The sequence below is a fragment of the Carya illinoinensis genome, chromosome 2, assembly GCF_018687715.1.
Source record: "Carya illinoinensis cultivar Pawnee chromosome 2, C.illinoinensisPawnee_v1, whole genome shotgun sequence".
NCBI lineage: Eukaryota > Viridiplantae > Streptophyta > Magnoliopsida > Fagales > Juglandaceae > Carya > Carya illinoinensis.
The window spans coordinates 364,020-379,899 of NC_056753.1; the positions used below are offsets into that span (position 1 = coordinate 364,020).

General features: G+C 34.5%; 1 protein-coding gene across 1 annotated transcript; it reads right to left on the reverse strand.

Annotated features, from left to right (window-relative positions):
- Positions 1 to 10,927: 10,927 nt before the first annotated feature.
- On the reverse strand, positions 10,928 to 12,342 carry LOC122295781. Its single transcript, XM_043105023.1, has 2 exons — positions 11,749 to 12,342; positions 10,928 to 11,309 (listed from the first exon to the last, which is right to left on the reverse strand). Exons 1-2 carry the CDS (start codon positions 12,038 to 12,040, stop codon positions 11,221 to 11,223), a joined length of 381 nt encoding a protein of 126 aa, XP_042960957.1. The 5' UTR covers positions 12,041 to 12,342; the 3' UTR covers positions 10,928 to 11,220.
- Positions 12,343 to 15,880: the final 3,538 nt, after the last annotated feature.

The window sequence follows — 15,880 nt, forward strand, 5'->3', positions numbered from 1 at the left end:
CGTCATGAGTAGTAGCTAATCCCCATTAATGCAACACCAAAATTAAGTAGTACTCCTATACATGATTATAAGAAAACAAAGATCAGCACTGTCATGATCTTATTATTATAATCTTATAAAGAAGTACTTCATCATGCATCAGTACTGAGGAAAGAAATTATCATATATATATATATAAGAAAATATCAATCTCACTAAATTTTTCGCTTTATAAATCTTGTGTGTTTTTCTAAAATGCAACATTAACTCACCTTGGTTATAAAGATGATATTCTTGCATTATCCAAGATGTTTCAAAGTTGGCTGGAGCTTGTCCAATGCAGAAGACAAAATATTTTTGATTCCCACTTTCTTTCCACCATTTGTGAGTACAGTTTCATCAATATCTAAATCCTTCCAATATCAACATCAAATTATTGCAAGAGCCATTTTGTTTGTGAGCAAACATGGTGGTTAGTCAGAAATTGTGTTGAGGGTCAAATAGATAATGTTTGAATATTTGATAAGTATTTTTATGGGTTAGATTTGTTTACTTGAACAAAGGAAAATTTAATAGAGGAAAGAAGGGATCTAGTTTCTCATTGGGGGACGAGGAAGGGAGTTAGGTAGAGCTTTTGGGGTGTTTGAGGTAATCTTTCAAACAAGGGAGAGGGGGAAAAAACTAAGCAAGCCAAATGATGATTTTCGACCTTTGAACAGTTCTTTTTCTTTCCATGACTTGTGCTAATCTATTAGTTTCCCCAATTTAATAGGGTTTGTAAGATGTGTTGCTTTCAGATTTATGCCATTTTCATTCTATTTTGTTTTTTGCACGATCACTTTTAGGCCAATCACTTTGAAGTTGCTATTTGGTGTAAAAATTAAATCACAGATTTTGTAATTCATATATTGTAATTTAGTATTTAGTAATGTAATGTATAAATAATAAATAATATAATATGTAGTGGATTGTATTATAATGCATGCATACTTGCATAGATGAATATTGAATTTTTTTTTTACATGCATTTTTATTGCGAGGCAAATTAAGTGGAACTTTGATATAGGAGTTGATAATATTTTTCAGCCTCTAAAGTGCAAAATCAAATTTATTCTTTTGTTTTTATAAAAAAAAAAATCAGAGCTACATGTGAAAATATTGGATATACATTTAGGCTTTTATATGGGTTTTTTTTTATTATTAAAAAAAAGAAAAGAAAAAAAGACCCGGGTTCAATTCGGAACTCGATATCTGGGTTTTGAAAAACCCGGATTCATCCGGATTCCAGCACGTTTCTGATCCCGACTAACTTTGTCTGAATTTGAAATCTGGGTTTTGGTTTGGGTCTACCTGGATTCCCAGGTCGGATCCCGGATGAATAGGCCTACCGACAACAGGTCTATGAGCCCCAAGGTGCAGCGTAAACCAAAGTGGTGTTGCACGCATTGCGCTGTGTATTGCTGGTGGTGTAGCGCCACATAGGTGTAGGAGGGACACCAAGTGTGTGTCTCAGTGGCGACTACAGCTGCTGTGGTGTCTGTGTGCATACTATTCATATGAACAGTGCCCTAATAGAAGGAAGAAGATGAAGATGACCCATGTCATCTGAAATGGGCTTGGGCCCTTCGACCCATTCTTCTTTTTCTTTTTTTGCATGATTTATTTGTTTAGATGTTTTTTTTAATGTTATTCCATATTGTTAAAGATTTATGTGATCTTTTATTTAATATTTTAGATAAAATGTGATTACATGTATGTGTAAAATGAACATGTGGTTATATGCTTATTTTATCAACTGTGTATTAGGCTTGAATGTTTAGATATTAGCCTTCATTTTTGTTTTTGTGATAAAATAAAAAGTTCCCACTAAGTAATCTTAATTAGTATTGTCAGTGTAAATGATAGGCTAAAAGAATTGCAGTGACCCTATTAAGAACTGTAATTATACTGTATAGCCAAAGGATTACAATAGCCCCTGTAAGAACTGTAAATGCATTGAAGGGATAAGAAAAATGAACTGTAATAGTCTTAAAAGAACCATCTTTGTAGATTGGCCCAACATGTTACTAGGTTTGAGTAGTTGTCCTTGTAGATTGGTCCAAAAAGTTACTCTCATTTTAGTAGAATTTGTCTTTACACGTGACTAGGGCTAGATGACTAATTTATTTTTCTTTTTTCTTTTATATATATATATATATATATATATATATATAAGCATAATGCATTTATTAATAATAGGCATCACAATTAGACCTGAAACATACATTACAAGCCAACTACAACATTCATTGCTCTCTAGTACACAATCGTGATTGAAATGATCTAATCCATACTGCAAACCTCTAAAGACCAAAAGTCTCAGAGACAGCACAACTCTGTCCAAGACAGAGTTAAAACAAACCTCATACTCAGTCTAAGACGGAGTAGATGACATACTCTATGAATAGAAGTTTAAGAGACAATGTGTTTTTTTTTTTTTGGTTTTTTTTATTTTCTAAAACAAAAGATAGGACATAACTTAAAAAAAAAAACAATAACATAGTGGGAAAACCGGAATCAGAATGACAGATCTACAGCAGAACAAAAGTCATCATGCAACTTTGTAGTGGCGTGTGTTAGCCAATCGCTGGTGGTTTGGAGGTGAGGTGAGGCCAATCTGAAAGATCGGGAGGTGGGAAAACTGCTAGAATAGTGCATGTAGCCGGCAGAGTTGTTGGGGCGCGGCGGCGCACGAAGCCCATGCACGGGGATAAGCTGCGCATAAGGGTGACGTGCCAACATTTATGGCGCTGTTCCGCATCATCCCAGTAGATCAGCGGCTAAGGAGTGGCGTGGTGGGGCGCGTGTCGTCTGATGGTGTTTGGAGTGCAATAGATCTAAGAAAACCAAACTGGTGGAGGGGAGAGGAAAAAAAACATTACCATGAAAGCAAATGCACACCTAAGTACCAAAAAGAAAAAGGAAAATGAGAAGGAAATGGAGAGGAGAGTGAAGCCGTGGCTCTCACCCTTCTCTCAGGATAAGGTTGTCAAGAGTTGGGGATGGGTTTTTTTTCTAGAGAGATGTCAGACCTTCTCTTTCTAAAGGCTCTTTAAACTTGAATCTGGAGTAGATAACTACTTAAGATAGTGGGAGTATGGTCGAGATTAAGGAGGATTTGATCTCCCATATATTTTTTAAATTTGCACAAAAATTGAGTTGAAAATTAATAATTAGACATTGTAGCGCAAGAGATGATTATAAAGTCTAGCGAATTTTTGATCTTGCGATATGTTTGTATTATTTTTCCTCTAGTTTGGATGGACTGTCATATTTCTTAGGTGTGTGCAATATCCCTTTTTTACATATTTTGTAATGAAATGGCATCTAGAGTATAGTTGTCAGTTTAAACAAGGGAGAGAAATTAGATGGGAAGAACTATGATATTTGGAATCATAAGATTCAATATGTCTTAGATGAGCAGGAGGTCTTTGAGGCTTTAACTCACTCTCTTAATGAACCCAATAAAGGGGACTAGGACCAGCACAAGAGAGATCAAGAAGCATATAATGAATGGGCTAGAAAGAACCGTTATGCACACATTATCATGTTAAGCAACATGCACAATGATCTCGTGTTAGTTCAAAGCCTATAACACTGCCTAGAAGATGTGGCAAGCATTAAAGATGAAGTTTGGGGAAACTTTAGCCACAAGGTTGCGCAGATTAACTATGAGGTTTCACTCTTATAAGATGCGCTCTAACCACATGATGAAGCATCATCTTAGGGTGATGTCATCCATGATTTGCGAACTTAAGATAACAGCAAACAATTTGACTGCCGAGCAACAAGTCTAGACAGTTCTACACTCGCTACCAAATTTTAGGGAGACAATGAGTCAGAATCAGATGCACAATGAGAAAATCAAGGATTTTGATGACGTGTCGCATCACTTTGAGCTTGAGGCTGACTGCCTAGAGGCCGCTAATCCCAAACATTTAGCCTATATGGCTGAGTTTGGTTAGGCTCAAGCGCAAGAAGTCTAAGATAAGGGTAGTTGCTGGACAAGTGAAGAAAGGGTTAAGAACTTCTCAGCTCAACAAGAGAGGTAAGCGCAAGAAAAACAAGTCCAAGTTAGAGTGCTTCAACTACGGAAAGAAAGGTCACATCGCTCGTAACTGCACTAAGCCAAAGAAGATACACTCCGACTATTCTCACATTGTTTTTGTAACTAGCAATGCGATGGTTGCTCATTCCTATCCGGTGTGGACTATTGATCCAAAAGCGACTGAGCACATAGCACGAGATTAAGTCGGTTTTGTGGAGTATTGTCGAATTTCAAACAGGAGTCGTGATATCAAGGTGGGGATGGAGCTAGAGTGGAGGTGTTAGGACGTGGTACCTACAAGCTAGACTTATGAGGCAGCCGCACTCTATTTCTCTACGATGTGCTATACGCTCCTGAGATCCGATGAAACTTACTTTCTGTAATTATTTTATCAAGACTTGGTTTTCAGATTGTATTTGAAAATAGTGGTGTTTCCTTATTTTTGAGCAATGTTTTCATAGTTGTGTTTTTCTATCAGACGGTTTTATGATAATAGATTTGGATTATTCAAATATGAATGAGTCTATTACTTTTCTTTCTACATCTGATAATTTGAATTCATACAAATGGCATACTAGGCTTGGCCATATAGGGTAAGAAAGAATGACTAAGTTAGCTAGAGAATGCCTTATAGAAAATCTCACTAAGGTCACTTTGCCTACATGTTGACATTATCTTATGGGTAAAGCTAAGAGAATATTATTTGGAAAAGCAACTAGGGCATATTTTCCATTACAATTAGTCCACTCATATATCTGTGGTCAAATGAGTGTGAGGGAAACTCATAGAGGTGTCTACTTCATCACATGTATAGATGATTTTTTACATTATAGTCGTGTCTACTTAATCTCCCATAAGTCTAAAGTGTTGAAGTACTTTAGGCGATATCTTAGAATGGTTGAGAATCTATTAGACAAGAGTTTAAAAATTCTGAGGATTGACTACAAAATTGAATATCTCTTTAAGCAATTTAAAAAGCTATATGATGAAAAATGAATAAAAAGACACTTGACAATGCCAAGTTCATCACAGCAAGATGGCATGGCAAAAAAGAGAAACCGAACACTGCTTGAGATGGTTAGGTCAATGATGGCCAAGCAAATCTACTAATTTCATTTTGAGAGATGCACTTTTGACTGCTGCCTGTATTCTTAACCGAGTGCCCTCCAAATCAATATCTTCCACCCCATATAAACTATGGATAGGCGAGGAACCTAATTTGAGTAACTTGTGACCATGGGTTTTAACAGGGTTTGCTTATGATACTTCTCCTAACTATAGGAAATTAGGCCCTAGAAGAAATAAATGTATCTTTATAAGGTACTCAGAACATTCTAAAAGGTATGTGCTAATAGGTAAACAATCTGATAGAACTATAACTAAGATTAAGTCACGAGATGTGGATTTCATAGTGAATGACTTTGATAGGAGTTTGGAACTCCATGAGATTATGGGTCAAGAGGAAGTCACTCTAAGGGGTTTAGTTGAGAATGAGGAAGTAATTTCTCAAGCTCCTACAAATTATGAGAGTGACTTGCCTCCAAGTGGGTGTACACCACTTGTTAATCAACCACGACAACCTCAGTCATGCAAAAGCATCCGTGAAAGTGTTTCCCGTCATTGTTTTTAGATTGAATGGGAAACTTTCATGGTAGCTCCACAAGATTATGATGAGCTTAGGACAATTTATTAGGCTCTCGTGTCTTCTACTAAAGATGAGTGGATAAAAATACTAAATGATGTGATAGAATCTATGAGGATTAACTAGGTCTAGGGTCTAGTAGATCTATCATTAGGGCATAAGGCTATTTGTAACAAATGGGTTTTAAAGGTGAAGTGTAAGTCAGATGGATCAATAGAAATGTATTAAGCTCATTTAGTGGCGAAAGAATATACCTAACAGGAGGGTACAGACTATGAGGATACTTTTTCACCAGTGGTGAGGTTTGCCTTGATTCGCTTGATTCTAGCTATGGTAGTGTACATGGATTTGAACCTTTATCAGATGGACTTTAAGATAACATTTTTCAATGGAGAACTAGATGAGAAGATCGATAGGGATCAACCCATGGGCTTTATAGTCAAAGGTCAAGAGCGCAAGCGAAAACGATTTATATATGGCCTAAAACAATCATCTAGATAATGGTATTTCAAATTCCATTGAGTCATTTTCTCGAATGGGTTTACAATGATCATGGAGGGTCATTGTATCTATGTCAAAAGGTCCAAGAAGAGCTTTATTATGTTAATGACATACTGTTGGCTGAAAATGACAAATGGTTGATAGTCGACATAAAAGAGTGGTTATCCTTCAATTTTGAGATGAAGGATATGGGTGAGGCAAAATACATTTTAGGAGTTAATATCTATAGAGATCGATCAAAGAGATTTCTGTGTTTTTTCCAACAGGCTTACATAAAGAAAGTTCTCAAGTGTTTCCAAATGTGTGAATATAAACCCATTGACACCCCTATTGCTAGAGGCCAGAGCTTGTCCAAAAAGATGTGTCCTAAGACTCGACATGGAAAGGATGGCTTGTGTTCCTTATGCTAATGTTGTGGGGAGCCTGATGTACACAATTATGTGTACTCAACGAGACATGTTCTATGCAGTTGGTTTGGTGAGTAGATTCCAATCTAATCCGACACTGGCTCTTTGATATAGACATACGCTCTTTAAGGAAGAGAAATACACCATAACATATATTTTATACTACATGTGCTTATTCGACCAAATGAGAAGTAAGTAAATGGTTCATTTCTTTCTCACTCTCATATTTTATTGAGCACCCTTTATTTACTTTTGACTAATTCATAAGATGGAGATTGTGACATTTGCTACTTTGGCGTGCTTTCTATGACTATGATTGAGATGGTCTAAAGAGGCATTATTTGAAAAGTGGTTTGATCAAAGTTAAATGATAAGAGGCAAAGGGAAGACTATTGAACATCGTATCTTTGATGGTGTTTACTGACGTCAAACTATGGCGCTACACATTTGTAGCGACTAAGGTTGTGAACACATCAAAATGATTTTGAGGTAGTCAAACATTATTTAGAGTTTTTTAAACTCAAGAGGGTTCGAAAATACTTGATTTGATGCGATTGAATGAGTCTAAGACATGACAAGACACTTTAGAGATATTGTTATATTGGTCTTTTATGGGAGAGATTTGGTATAGTGCTCGCACCTTTCTTTTGTAGGTATGTGTAGTAGTTGTACAACCTATTTAATTGTATGAATAAGATTGAGAATATTTGAGAGATACAAACTTGGGATCATGCCCATTGTTTGCGAGTGGGAGATGTAAGATGGAGGGGTGCCCACATGGGCAAACCCCTCCTATTCTGTAACGGCATGTAACGTATGGCTTAATTACATGTTTGAGAATAAAAATGGCAACAACCACTTTATTACTAGGATTAAAGGCTGGTCTTTAAGGGCCAGCTGTGAGTGATGCACATGGAGAGTTATATATATAGTCCTCCTCAGATGGTTCTCATACAGTTTAAAAAAAGTAAAGAATCATTCTCTATTTTTATTCTTTCTTGAAAAAATATCTAAGTTGTGGGTGTGTTGAGTTACTCTAATTTATTCTACAAAGTACACTTTACCACCAAGCGAAGACACTTGAGGCTTGCTAGATTATTTGTTCAGGCTGGATAGATTTGTGGAGCAACTCAATAAGCTGTAATTGAGGTATTCTGATGTGCACTTTTACAAAATGAACCATGGAAGCTTATGCTTGTTGAGAACTAAGATATGCACCATATATATTCAGCTGGCTAAATTCACAAATCTGAACCGCTCTTACTTCCATATTCTCTACTCCGATGATACTAAGTATTATGGTTATAGTAATCACTTGATCATAATGCATGCCTTATTCCTCCTAGGCGTCAACAAATGGACATGAAAGGAGAGCATGGTTGGCTGATAGCTTCTATGGCATTAGCAAAGCGAGCATCATCCCATCCATCGACAGGTTTGATGATAGTGGGGATAAAGTAGTCACTAATTGATTAGAAGACTTTCTGAATGGTTGTACTATGGTATTGTGAGACTATAGCAATCAAAATTATGGATTATGAAATTGATGAATCATATAAACAAAACCAGTTGGGCAAACTCACGTGTTACCTTGGTTGAATCGAAATGACACTTATTCATGGGATTAATTAGATTAATGTCCAATAGATTAGATCTAATTAAGCTCAATCTTAATCTTATTATTTCATATCATATTTATGCTGAATTTGCAACTTGTGTAAAAAATTGCAAGTTCTACTTGAGATATCAAACGTCTCGTAGCATTGTGGCCATAGAGAAAATCATTGCCTTTCTTTAATTAGTTTCCTAAATTATCTTTGAGGTTGTTAATGGTATAGCCTAACCTCATGACCAGGAATGTAGAACACGAAGTAGGGAGGGTTGTGAATCTTCATTTGTCTATGATCATGGAAATCTAAATAGTGAAATGGCCGAGTTGATTGCTTAGCAATTACTAGGGGTACAAAAAAAACCGATGAACCGATAAACCGGACTAGACCGAACCAAACCGATTGAATTGATTCGATCCCGAGTTTGGTGCGGTTCGGTACTGGTTTTATTTTTATTAAAACCGGTCAATATCAGTCTGGTTCCAATTTTTCTTTTTCTAAAACTAGACCGAACCGGTTTATATATATTTTTTAATTTTTTCTATTGAATATAATTTTTATATATAATATATAATTATATATAAAATAATTTTGTATTATGTGATAAATTACTAATTAATATAATATTAAATTTTAAAATCCTATATCATTTTGTTTATTATATTAATTGTTATACTAATATTATATAGTGCATATTAATAGTTATACTAATTCCATATCACTATATATTATAATATACTATAATATATTATCACTATAGTATTATATATTATAATATATTATATAATATAATATATAATATATTACATTAAAATCAAATTGGACCGAAAATCGGTAAAACCGGTTTAGGAGGGTAACCGATACGTAATCGGTTTTGAAAAATGTAAAACCGGTACTTACTAGTTTGGTCATAAATTTTATCCAAAATAGACCAGACTGGACCAATTACACCCCTAAAAATTACCTTGTACAGCTGAATCCACTTAGTATAGATAATCTAATTATCAGAATATGCAACATTCCCAAGAAAACTTGGTGGACAAGGATAGATTTTTTTTTTTTGATAGGTAATTTTTTAGTGACATCAGCCCTAGTTGAAACCCATGGACCCAATGGTCTCTAAAGACCATGGGTGGTGCCATAAGGCCAGCAGGCCGTAGGCTGGTGGACAAGGTTAGATGCAAGAAACGAAGTGATGCTTGCAGAACAGACTGCAGAAAATCTTCACTTCTCATAAGGCTCTTCTATAAATTTGATCAATGGAAATCGTCTTATGCTCTAAACTACATTATTGAAGAAAGAGAAGTGCTACAGCTACAAAGAAATTTCATAAAATTGAACTCATTGTATAACATGGCTTCATATAATACATTAGACCTATTTTACAGTAAATGCAACTTTATAATTTGATATATCTTATCAAGTCATGTCAGTTTGTGACTTTTTTTGTGAAATTGCTTTGTGGCTAAAGCATTTCTCTTGAAGAAATTTCAATGAATCTTACCTATAAAGAAAAAAAAGAAATTTCAATGAATCTTAACTTTGCATAACAGAAATTATGCTTACTAATATTTAAGAAGTTCCAGATTCGGTTCTTGTTACTTGCAATTTAATAATGAAGAAAGAATGAGAAAAAAAGAGAGAAAAGTGTCCATCGTATAGAAACTTGGAGGGTTTCTTTTTCTCACCTGGCATAATTATGTCAATACCACAAACTGGGGATAGTACTCTCAGAACTGAGAAAAACATATAAATTTTCATGGTCTCCAATATCAAACCGATGACTGACTAGTTGATCAAGAAATATTAATATTCGCACAGCCGAGAACAATTGAGGTGAAAAGAGATATGACAAATCAGAAGAACGGAAAATTTCATGACACTCAGATGAAACTCTAAAACTTACAGCTAGCTGCCTAAGACATTGTGCATCGTTATTAATTAGAAATCTCCTATAACCTGTGGATTGGCATGTGTTGCCAACACTAAACTGGGAATCCTAGAAATTTTCCATCCACCTCACACGGAGAGGTCACATTATCTGATACAAAACGCTACAGAATATTTCTTAAGAGAACACGTGCCTCCAATTAGGTGAACAATGACACAAAAGAGAAATCTGGGAACTACAGACAATGAATACCACAAAGTTATTTCTGCTGGATGGCAATATCTTATCCCAGAAACCTATGTTAATAAGAGTGACATCCCTGAACAAGAATAAATATAGAGAAGCCTATGAACTTCAAAGAAGTGACCAAGATTAACTTCCCTGAATAAAGATTATATTGGCAGAGAACACTTTCAGGTCAATGAAACTCTTTCTTACAGGCTTCTTATCCCTCAGAAGTAATAATAAAGAAACCAATATGCATAAATCCATTTTAGTGCAAAATACTTCATGTCCATAAAACAAACTAAATGATCCCCCTAGTGATTTCATGACCAAACTGAAGTGCAAGTCGGTATTTCTTTCTATTGAACATCATCAAATCCAACAAGAAGTAAAGACCCCAACTAAGTGATGGCGATTGAACTAGAAGTTGAATTCACGCTCCTGTTATTGTATAAAATCTCCTCACAAAAAGACATTGATCATGGATTACTAGAGTAGATATAGAAAATTTCCGTCATAAAGTAAACAGAAAATGGGAAGATAAATGCACAGAAGATTAAGAAATATATTCTGTACGAAAATAAATTAATTAAACAAAAAGGCTATATAACTTGAAACAATGAAAGGTTCCAACAGGCAACAACCCCTTCCACTCCCGAAATGGATCAATCTATTCTTCCTCTAGGAAACATATAGATTGTAAAAAATATCTGCTACCTGCAACTATACTTAGTATGGAAGGTAACAACTGACTGCCAAGTATAACAGAAGATGGAATTTCTTCATTGAACAATGGGAGGTAATGCGGGATGCCAAATGACGTGTAGCGCAACGAAAGAAGGGTCCGAATTGATATACCACAATAACATTGGATGGACTCAGGCTCCGTTCTCACAACTTTGTGCAGCAGGAATCCTCAGCTTGTAGTCCATACCATTGAGGCTAACAAGGAACATGACTGAAACATCTAGGACATAATTCCCCATTAACACAGTGCATTAGACTTCCAGTAGTTCACAAAATTCTTTCATAATCTATACATATTTAATGCCTGGAATTGCATAATGAGCTCAGTAGCCTTCAACTGTATGTTTTTTAAACTCCAAAGCTACTGATACTAATCCGAACAATTACTACCACACAACAAGAACATAACGATAGTTAAGGAAATGATTACACACGAGTCCTTCATTCCATACCGCCCGCAGTGAGATCAAAATCTAAGTGGGGATTGCATTCTTTAGAATAGAAATCATTCTTTTCTATAAAAGCTTTCAGCATGTCATACGTGAAATTTGGGCTATTTGGGTCGCTTGCGCAAGACCCAGTCGGTGATTCCAAAGTCTGGGGTTGCGTGGAACAGAAGTAACAACCTTTACCACGACCAACACAACCAAACCTCTTACCTGAAGTCCCGGCATTTTCCGCCGCAGAACGAGAAGAGGAGGAAGTTCTTTTATTCATTTTTCTGAGGAGTTGCTTCTTGGCTTTTGTGAATGGCCGTAGAACCACCAGCTTTGCCTTTGTGAAATATCTTGTACATCCACCGTCACCACGACCAACACCATGTCTATCACCTCTCTGCTTCTTTCCGCTATCGTCGTCGTCGTCGTCGTCGTCGTCGTCTTCGGCATCCCTGGATTGGACCCCACCACCAGTGCCAATCGCGTTGAAGATCTCGTTATCAGGCACAGACATCAATTTCTATTTGTCCAGATTCGTATTCTTAAAGCAAAATTCCGACGCTCACAATATTTTGAAATTTATATAATTTAAAAGGTTCGATCAAAGAGATGGGATAAAAGGAGGGTTAGAAGAAGATCCAGTTGAAAAGATTGGAAATTGCTTTTCCGAGGTATGGAAATTTCAATTGATTATGCAAACTTTTCTCAGAGGAAGAGTTTCACGAGATCGGAGAAATAATTGTTCGATTTCTTCGCCTGGTCGTCCGTGTAAGACTACCTCCCACTCACCCACTCACCAATACCTAATGGATTTAGAATATCTTATTATTTAATTTAATGAATTACAGTAAGATATACCTTTACATCGAATAATATAAAGTATATAAATTTTATGAGGGTAAGATATTTATAAATAATACTAAAAAGTTAAAAGTGTTCTTATTTATAATATTATTATATTTCTAATTATTAAAAAATATTTAAAAGTAAAATTGTTAGTTTGATTATTCTCTTGTAGTTAGATACGATTCATTATCAAACTGTAACAAAGTGAGATATATTTTTTTAATTATTATTATTTATTATCATAAATTATATAAAATAAAAATTTTTTATATTTAATGTTTATATTAAAATATTTAAAATATAGTATTAGAGTGTCAGGTTATAGATTTTTATTATGGAATAAAATATTGCATATGCCCGTACCTCGCTTTGTTATTTCTTTTCGGTGTAAAAGACAAAAGCATAAACTGCTTTGTGATACTGTGCATCAAAACATAAACTGCTACGTGAATGTCCCATCTATACACAATTTTGGTTCTATGTGTAAAATTCTTGCATTTATATTCATGAATTGTATTTCAAATATATATTTGAAATTGCATGTGTATTTATGCATATGTATTTAAAATTGCTTCAAATTTCCTGAAATGTGAACTGCCCTTCTTTGTATTGTGTATGAGATGGAAAAAGAGAGAGTTGAGGAAAAGGGCTGCCATGTGGATCGATAGTATGCGGTGTATGACCGGTGTTACCGTGCCAATAACTCGCCACGTATGAAGCTGTAAAAAGGGGTGGCGTAAGGGGCTATGAAGCCATGAATGGGTGCTACTTGAAAGTTTTGTTTTTGATTTGTGTTTGGTGTAAAAACAGAAGGGTGTTGTGGCATTGCGAGGAGGTTGAAAATCTCCTCGTCAACGCCATTGTGTCGGCGGCGCAAGGGGCTTTAAAGCGTAGTGGCCATTGCGATTGCTCTTAAAAAAAATATAAAGGGGGATGTTTGGTTCTGGGAGGAGGCTGAGAACCTCCTCTACGACACCTCTGTGATGGCGGCACAGGGGTCTTTAAAGCCCAGTAGCCATGGTGGTGATTGTAAATAAATAAATAAAAAGGGATAACAACGAATGGAAGTGGAACTCGGCGGTAGGAAGAGGCTGGAGATGCCATGCCAACTTCTCCTCGCCAGTGACGTCAACCATTGTGACCAAAACGAAGTATGAAAAATATATCGATGCAATGGTACGATGCCAAGGGAAGAAGAAAAGAAAAATTATTGTGCGTCACTAAGGAAAGAAGTAGAAAACTGCTAGTATTTTCTTCTGATGTGAAGGACTTGGGCTATGGGCTTTGATCCAGTCCAAGATATTAAAAATTGAAACTTATGATATGTGAAGGGCTTATGCTGTGGGCTCTGGCCCAGCCCTAGAGAAGAGAAAAATGGGCCACTGTTGTGGCCTAGCCCGACCATTGTCTCTTTTTTTAATCAGGTTTTGGTCTAGATTATTGAATCGAACCAGTCAGATTATAATATAATATAATACAATATTAATATTTTAATATTATTTATTTATTAAAAGATTTGAAATTTTTATTTTCTTTTATATACATGTTTTTACTATTAAAATATATGTATGATTTATATAGTATTTATTTTTTTGGCTCCTATTTAAATTATTGTTATTATGTGAATAAACATGCACAAATGATTTATACCAAAATTAAGGAAAATATTGTTGCTCAAAGATACAAGATTTTCTTAAATTTTGGTGAAAAATCATTAAACTCCATAGTAAATTAGATAGGATGGAGTGAATAACCTTGTGTGTCAAGATCTACTCCCAAAAGAGGGTTTTGATGACATTACTAGTTCATCTATCAAATTAAAGTTAGAGTGAACACTTTGTGTGTCACGATATACTCTCAAAGGAGGGTCTTGATGACACTACTAGTTCATCCATCAAAACAATGTTGGAGGGAACAATTTGTATGTCAAAGTTTACTCCCAAAGGAAAATTCTCACGGTACAACTAATACATCCACATAATTTAATGTTGGTGAGAACGCTTTGTATATCATGATCTACTCTAAAATAGGGATCTTGATAATACTACTAGTTCATCCATCAAAATAAGGTTGGAGGGAACACTTTGTATGTTAGAGTTTACTCCTAAGGAAAATTCTGATGATACAGCTAGTTCATTCACAAAATTTAAATCTAGAGAGAACACTTTGTGTATCAGAGTTTACTCACAAATGAGAATTCTGATGATACAGCTAATTTATCTACATAATTTAAAAACTGGAGGGAATAATTTGTGTGTTGGGGTTCATTCTCAAAGGAGTGACCTTGATGACACTATGATTTAATTTATAATAGTTTAAATTCTCGATAATGCATGATTCAAATTATGAACTTCAAATTGGAGGAAACATTTTGTGTGTTGGGATTCACTCCCAAATGAGGGATCTCGATGATACTATTAGTTTATCCATAATAATTTAAATTATGTTATTGTTTATGAGTGTCAAACTCAAAGTATTAGTGTAATTAAAATGATTTTCTTGCAGCAAGTATGTGAATATCGTTACAAGATTTCTTATACAGAATGACTATAGTTCAGATAAAGATTAGCATGTCTGATTTACACTATGAGTTTTAGATCCTAGTTTATCTGTTTAAGTCTAACACCAATTATTATTGAGAATAGTGATAAGGGTAAAAAAATACAATGTTTAAAAATATTGAATTAATTACTACATATCAAACTATAAGAATTTCTTAGTTTTATACATAATGGTTTGCTTTAGAGGCATTATTATTTTATTAAAGTAATGAGATATAAACAAGTTAGTAACATGGTTGTTAGTTAGATACAAATTTATTTTGCTAATTTATATGAAAAATCATTTGTATCTTTTGGGAAATGAAGAAAATAATTGTGATAAAAATATAAGAATTGTGTCAATTGAAATTTGAAAGAAACAGTGACACATGAAGGTTTAGGTGCCTTGAGCATAAACATGATTCAAATGGAAGGGTAAACCATTTTCTGTATAAGTTTCGAATAAGATCTTATACATGTTTATACATATTTTTTATATTAAACTCGAGTGTAAATGTTCATATTTATTTTGTTTGTATAAGTTTCAAATCAAACTTTATAAATGTTGATACTTATTTTAGTTGTTGCACTCGAGTACAAATGTTCAAATTTTAATTTTTTTCAAAATGCCATTTATATTGGTTCCATTTTTCCTTCCAATAAAGTTTTATTTGTCATGCCTTCATAATAATGTTTTTGTTAAAAGTTTTTTTCATACTCATGAGGTATGTATTGGAATCAAAAGAAAAATGATTTATAAAAAAACTTCTACAATTTATAGCATAGAATTGAAATATAATTTGTGACATAAAAGTTTGAATAATATCTCCAAGAAAAGTTGAAGATGTTAGTAAATAAAATATTTTCCACATTTAGATTTTCTAATCTCATAATGTGTGTTGATTTGTATTAAAGGAAAATAATCGAACATATCAATAAAATATGCCACAAGAAATAGAGAATTTCTT

Bases quoted from the DNA above. Each gene is read 5' to 3' on its own strand.
- LOC122295781 (XM_043105023.1), bottom strand. From the start codon at position 12,040: ATGTCTGTGCCTGATAACGAGATCTTCAACGCGATTGGCACTGGTGGT. The intron at 11,310-11,748 runs GTAAGAGGTTTG...ATTATGTCCTAG, and splicing joins GGAAAATGCCGGGACTTCAG to ATGTTTCAGTCATGTTCCTT.